A 7335-nucleotide genomic window follows, 5' to 3' on the forward strand; every position below is an offset into this window, starting at 1 on the left:
AGGCACATCTTCCTTACAGGTAAGATGTTATGATATGAAACATTTAAATTTTGTATTCTTACGTGTTGTAGCATATCTTGGGCCAGTGTAGAGACACTTGAATTGAGTTGTTTTGTGTTCATAATTCATTTCAAAGTAGGCTTCTCGAGGGTCAGTAGAATAACCCGACCTCTATTTCAAAGTTGAATATTCAACGTATTCCGATACTCCTTTATAAATAGATCTAAACTCTAAGCTATCTCGCTAAAATTTATATCAACGATGATACAACCACAACTATAACGCAGCGTATTTGTTTGAAAATACCATATACTTCTAAATAACTGATGTTTATAAGAATAAATATTACATTTATTATGAGGACGTAATTATAAAGGGAACCAATTCCAAATTGAATTGAATATTCACTTTTCAAAACACAGGCAGTTTGGATAGCAATCTAACCAAGATCCAACCATTCACAATATAAGTGGCACACAGCATCAAAAATCAAAACGACAGAGATGTACTTGTCCAATTCTAACGTTTATGTCAACGCACTACTTTTGGTTGGTGTCAGTTTTAAGTTTTCGTATACATCGCTCTCCTTAGTTTTAGTTTGCATTGTAGTAATTCCGGTTCTACATCGGAAGTCTGAAAATATACATCACTAATTAGTAACGCTTCATTGAAGATGATACTCAATTGAATACTACATGATATTCAAAAGTTTGGAAAGTTAATTGCTTAATTTGTTTGGTGTAATACAGTTTCAATATTCAACATTTCCAAGAACACTACAGAGACAGCAGTCATAGCGTATTAACCATATACACAGCAAAATGAAGTTCTCAATGGCGTATAGACTAATCACAAAGCAGTTATATCAATCGAAACCGTTTAGTATGATGGAAATCGCTTCAGTCTGCTACGAAGGGATATCAGTCGCAATTTACGTTTGTTATTGACATCAGTGATCAGTCATAATGAAACCGAGACACATTGGTGCATTGTGTGCGTTCAAATGATCACAATCGCAGGCTTAAACATAACTATACTGGTAAGTTAGTATTGAATGATTCGTCGATTTATCTAGACATATCATAGTGTTTTATATATTCTTGAAGCATTCATATATTCTTAAATAGTTAATATAGTAGTTTTGTTGCAAGAAATTGTATAACACATCCTCGGGTTTAGTGATATTAAACATGTTTAATGATTTCGAATGAGCATAAAATACCTTTTTTATACTAAATGAAGTGTTGACTTTCTCCGAAATTACATGTACAAATATGTGTAACCATATACAAATGCGCCAGTTTTTCCACTTTTAATGTGCACTAAATACAAAAACATCTGAAGTCAAAACCTTGTACAAAAAAGACAGACCATGCATAAAAAAGACATCATAAACTTTGTAACAAAGGTCTAAGACTTGTGACTAGGACTCAGATAGTTGACAAAAATGAAAGAAATTGCAATGAATTAATTTTTGTTTAATCTCTTTATATCAGGTGATCTTCTTGATTTGTACGAATCCATTCCTGATTTGCCATTTTCACTCGGTATTTGCTGCTTTTTTGCAAAGGTTTAAATCCGAACCTGTCTACTTTATCATATGTAAAAATAAAGTCCTATTTTGAGTGTTACATTTTAACTATTCCATGACGCTAAGACATTCAAGTGAAACAATAAAAATGTGTAAATAACTGTATATTGAGCTTTTCTTTGTTTTGTTAACGTTGACTACATGTACATATAAAAGTAACGATAACATTTTTTCTTTCCAATCATGGCAACACCCTGATATGGAATCATAATACCAGGAAGGAAAGACATTCATAAATACCAAGGTCAGAATAATCGGTAGGCGTTCTTGTGTAAGCCATTGTAAGATCTTCGTATCTGAAATAAACAATATATCCGTTGAGTATTGGAGTAATCCATGTTAGAGTGTATACTATAGTATTGCAGATCATTGTAATGCACTACTGCGATCATTACAAAGTTTAAAACGTTAAGATATACCGGGTATCATCTTTCAAGGCACTTCCATCTCTTCGTCGGTCACCGTCTGGAATTCAGAACCCGACAATTGCAAAATAATCAGAAGAATCACTTTAATATTATGTATTTTATTAAAGTAACTAAGTATAGTCATTCGTCTTTTAGTACATATCAAGATTGTCCAGAAACGTTTATTTAGATCCCTCCATGTACTTATGATTGTTAGACACCGCGTTGTACATCTCGAACAACGATTCTTGTTCTAGACTTGACAATTTTAAAATGGCATTGAAAACAAGACAAGGCGACAAATAATCGGAAACATTGCACAATAGTTAAATAATGTCTATGCAATGAATCTTCGGGTAGCGTGTACAAGATAGTGTGATCAATATATTTGACTTAGCAATCTACAAGGAGCTTACTCAACTGGATAATTTTTCGTATTTCAAAACTTGTTTTGGAAAGACTTCAGTGTACTTAAATTTGTATAATATATACATCTTAATGACACAATAATGAGTAAATGATAAGTTGTACGTACGTGAGATGCTATATCTGATACACGATGTATATCTAGCTTTCTCTACTTTATGTTGAAGCATTATTTGTACGTAGATATTTAAAATTGGAACAATTTGTCGAAACCCATGAACGGTGCCAGGCCCTGATTTTGAACATAGAGAGAAATTCTAGCTAATGATAGTCAACATTAAATCCAAGTCTTTGTCTTGTAGTATACTCACCGTGATGACATTGCCGTTTTTTATAGAAGAAAATAGCAATGAGAATTGCTACAGCTACCACAAAGCTCACAGCCCCGACTATACCTCCTACCACTGATCCAGTACCATTGTCAGAAGTGGGTGACGTATAGGTTTCACCGTCAGGCTCAGGGTTACCTAGACACATTTTTAAATGGTGAACAATTAAGAACAGTCATCGTTTGCAAACATTCCGGTGTAGATTTAAAGTTTTGATGCAATATATAACGATAAAACTCGTATACTTTGTAGTTTTAAAAGGATTGTATGAAGATCGTTTTCATACGACTATATGGCATTTCTTCCAGGGGTCATGTTAAGCATGATAATAATGTCTATACTACTCTATGTGCAACATGAACTGTTTGAAATATGACCAGCAAGTCGGTGGCGATGCCAACAACGCTAAGGCTTTTGGAAGATGAAAAATAAAACGAGCTAATTAAAATGATAATGAATGTTGTTGTTTCTTTAAAACGTGGATCATTGTTATTCACAAAGATGTACATTTATAAGTATTAATAGAATCATTTACATTTTTACCAAGTATAGTATGTTGTTATCCTTTATATGACCTTTTTTGTTTTAAAAGTTGTACGATATTGTGTCCGTCTAAATAAATTCCTATCCTGTAAGTTAACATAACAATGTGTACTATATCCGTCTCTAGAAACACCCTATGAAAGAAAAGTTGCCTCTTTCGCGGAAGTATATTTTCAGCCATATTTCTTCTTAATCATATGCCATATTTCGCCTAAGTTCAAGCATGCTTTGTTAAGAACAAAGTGGCATACCCTTACACATTCTCCGTACATTTTATCGGAGTATCCGACATGTAGGTAGTTATACTCACAGTAGATTACATTTTCTGCATTGCAAATAACACATTGAAAAACTTGCTTTGATATCTTGTTACTTGAATGCTAAATACAGGGAGTTGGTCCTTGAAGTGAATTGATATTATTTGACTGATTTAGAAGTATTGTGTTCATGCTAGCTTTATTCTCACAATACGCTTAATGGAAATGTGTGTATTTGATTTGACTGTAAGAAACATGATTATAATATGATTACGCATAAGTTGTTTTAAAACCTTCTGTTAGCATATTTCGACGTACAGTTGAAGTGATATTCACAAGTAAAGTAAGGTTTTGAGTAACGGTATTTTCAGATTTATAATATAATACGCTCATATATTTTTGTATATTTTGCTCATGTCGATGAAATTATGCAACCAGAAATGCAAAAATACATACATGTCACTTACTGTCTACAATAATGTGAAACGTTTCGACCATGCTGCCAATTTCGTTTTCAACCCTTACAGAGTAATTGCCGGAGTCCCAGGGTTCCGCGCTTGTTATAATGAGAGAAGATGACATGTCATCTGAAGTGTTGATAATAACTCTGTCAGATGTTGTGTCATTCGGAAGTTGCATACTGTTTGAAATATTTGTCCATATAAACTGGGTTGGTGGAGGGTTCGAAAATACACTGAAATGAAGTTTTATCTTTGTTCCCGGTCTAGTTTTGAAAGTTGAATTTTGAAAGTAATTCGGTCGATATAAAGGTGAACCTGTAAATATAATGTCAATGAAACAGTTCAGAAGAATTAAAACAGACGACAAGTCGTTATCAGGCCGACATGGTCAGAACGAAAAACTGAACATTTTCTGATTGGTAGACCTACGCGTAATATACAGTCGTTTTGAAGTTTTTGATGAAAAAATATTATTTTTAGTTAAATAAACATATTTTACTCTTTCTAAAAAGTAATTATTCTGATTCAATGCTAGTGAGCACTTACATTTAACATCTACTGAGACGTTTCTTTTGTCGGGTTGCCCACGGTTATGCTTGTTTGCTGATATACAAGTAAACTGACCAATGTCCTCTAAGCATGAACTGTTCTTGGTGTAAGATAACAGATAATTGTCATTGATATTCTTTAAAATCGATCCATTTGTTGATAATATCCTGATATCAGCAGGTGGGTCACTGTCTACTTCACATGCAAACCTTACTTCATCCCCATGGTGAACTGTAGTTGTAGTAGTAGTATTCATAGCAGTAAACGTAATGATTGAAGCCTTATCTACAAATTAAAAAACGTTTATTAATATTTATCAATTTCAATCACTGTGTTCAGTAGTATTTGCGAACTAATATAAGTATAAGTAATACACTGCTCTTACGATGTTAAGAGCATAAAAATCAACAAAGAAAATGTAACCAGCTACGAACAGAATTTTATTCATTGGGAGATTTGCGAGAGCAATTCTGTAAAAGTAATGTGATTATTGTAATAATAATAATAGCAACACCAAATGGCGTTGTGTTTAGGTGCTATGATTAATACATATACAAGAGGCTCAATTATCATTGTATCTGTGTTTTTGGATTTGTTTGTCCAACGGTATTCGGCAAAGGCCTTAATACTATCTCATCTAAGCGTTCAATCAAAGGTTAATATTTTACAAGTTAAAGTTAAACTAAAATACATACATTGAACATCGATAGTAATATTTTTCACATCGCTTCCGTTAATTTCCATACATCCAGACGGTTGCATTACATTTCGTGCAAAACATGTATATATGCCATCATCGGCTCGAGAAATATTCTGTATAATGAGGTATTGACCAAATATATTTATTCCAGGCAGTTGTTGACTTGTCCAAAAATAAGATGTTTCCTTTGAATTTCCCGGCTCTGCTTCACAAGTGAAACTGAAGTGAACACCCTCAAGGACCTTAACAAATGCATTAAGGTTTGTTATTCTTGGTGGATCTGAAAATGATTTACAATTTTATCAACAAATACTCTTCAATGCTCTTTGAAAGCAGAACCTCGTTAGTGAATTGAACCATTTTAATTTACAGTAGAATTTTCTAAAGCACAACGATATCTAAAGTGTCTGTTTCATTGACTATCAATGAACCTGTTAACACCCGCGAAAATTGAAACTTGATTTTGTTTAATTATCAATGATCCATAAATGCAAGTGAATTGGCCGAAAATAAAGGTTGTTTTTTTTAAAGTAAATTTCAATACAACATTTATGATTTACAAATTGAGGCCCATTTTGCGGACAATCTCTGTGACAGACATGTCAATTTCATTATGAGCACTTTATTGTTTTAAATCACTTTTTGTGCAGCATAAATTTAAACGGAGCAATTATTTAAAACTGGATCATTTTAACAATCAAGTATCCCATACTCAACATGTTCTTTTTGTTTACTGCATCTCGATTAAATACTCCAGATCAGTGCAATCATGCGGTTCGTAATTATGCACCATGCTTAATTTTAAATAAACGGACGTTATTTCCAAAGTAGTTATTCATCATTATTTATTCTGCACAATACTAATGTGAACAACTACAGAAAAGTAAACTGACACAATATATCAAGATAAAACGATGAATTATTTCGTCCAACATCTGTACTTCCGTATGATGTGTTCATTAGGTTGGAAGCAATGCAAACATAAGTTCCTTTGTCTTCTTTAGAGGCTTTTGTAATATCAAGTGTACACGATTGTGAATGATTGGTCCATTGGCAAGTTGGTTCCGGATTTCCAGCAGCAACACATTCCACTCTCACTCGATCAAGTTCTAATACTCGAATAACATTTTGTTCTATCGGGGAGTTTTTTATGCACGTTGAATTAATCCACAAAACAGGAGTATCTGGCGGATCTGAATACAAAACAAGGGATAAGTAACTCACCATAATGATGAAAACCCAACAACAAATAACGTTATAGAGACTTATTCAGCAGTAGCGGAAACATAACCTCGTGGTGAAGAAAATAGTGTTATTCTGCAATTAGCCTTTATTAGCATTTTATAATCCATAACAAAGTTAAAATAGAATTTAACACAATTGTGTTGAAAATATGTATAATTCCATACGTACATAAAACGTTTATTTTGATACTTGAATCCTCCGAAGCTTGATTACTTTGGTAACCACTAGGGTATAATGTATTAGAAACTTCACATGATACGTATGTATCACTGGTGAAAGCTGTAGTGAGTATTTTCCCCGCATGTCCTGTTGACCAAGTGTAAGTTGGTGGCGGATTTCCGTCAGCAATACAGGCAATGCTTATCTCTTCATTCCTTATTACCGAAATGCTGTTCGTTGTTATAATTAGGTTATTTGTTTCATATTTGAAGTGAGGTTTGACTGGGTGATCTGTATACAGAAATTGAAAATATGTGTGAAAAGGCAATACACGACTTTAAAGTGTGATGTCCTTTAGGGTTTCGATTAAAGGCTGCTCTCCTAAATGGAACAAGCAGTGAATTTGTCATGTTGGTCAACATATGGTAGGATGACTCAAAAACACTTAATTTATATGGTTGTATAGTAAATACAAGGAGTTTGAATCAACAATTTGGTCTAAGAAATATTATGACACACTTTTGATAGACTTAACACTACGTATCTTGTTCTTTGGAAAGAAAAACATGGAAAGGTTGTTTTAAAAGATATAAAGATTTTTAGCACAGCATATACTCATATACATTATACACACAAACTGTACGTACTTACATTGAACATGCATTTCA

At 33.2% G+C, this 7335-nt stretch overlaps 1 protein-coding gene across 1 annotated transcript; it reads right to left on the reverse strand.

The window, feature by feature from the left end:
- Positions 1 to 428: 428 nt before the first annotated feature.
- On the reverse strand, positions 429 to 6771 carry LOC128233544 (Schwann cell myelin protein-like). Its single transcript, XM_052947264.1, has 9 exons — positions 6677 to 6771; positions 6157 to 6456; positions 5259 to 5543; positions 4561 to 4848; positions 4021 to 4329; positions 2736 to 2891; positions 2011 to 2056; positions 1832 to 1887; positions 429 to 633 (listed from the first exon to the last, which is right to left on the reverse strand). Exons 2-9 carry the CDS (start codon positions 6221 to 6223, stop codon positions 527 to 529), a joined length of 1314 nt encoding a protein of 437 aa, XP_052803224.1. The 5' UTR covers positions 6224 to 6456; positions 6677 to 6771; the 3' UTR covers positions 429 to 526.
- Between the last annotated feature and the right edge of the window lie 564 nt (positions 6772 to 7335).

This window comes from Mya arenaria, chromosome 5 (genome assembly GCF_026914265.1).
Source record: "Mya arenaria isolate MELC-2E11 chromosome 5, ASM2691426v1".
Classification (NCBI taxonomy): Eukaryota; Metazoa; Mollusca; class Bivalvia; order Myida; family Myidae; genus Mya; species Mya arenaria.

What these genes read in the sequence shown, in the direction of transcription:
- LOC128233544 (XM_052947264.1), bottom strand. Translation starts at nt 6,223, where the DNA reads ATGAACACATCATACGGAAGTACAGATGTTGGACGAAATAATTCATCG. An exon ending in TATTACTATCGATGTTCAAT is followed by an intron (nt 4,849 to 5,258) that starts GTATGTATTTTA and finishes TTTAATTTGTAG; the next exon opens with ATAAGGCTTCAATCATTACG. An exon ending in GCCTTGAAAGATGATACCCG is followed by an intron (nt 1,888 to 2,010) that starts GTATATCTTAAC and finishes TGTTTATTTCAG; the next exon opens with ATACGAAGATCTTACAATGG.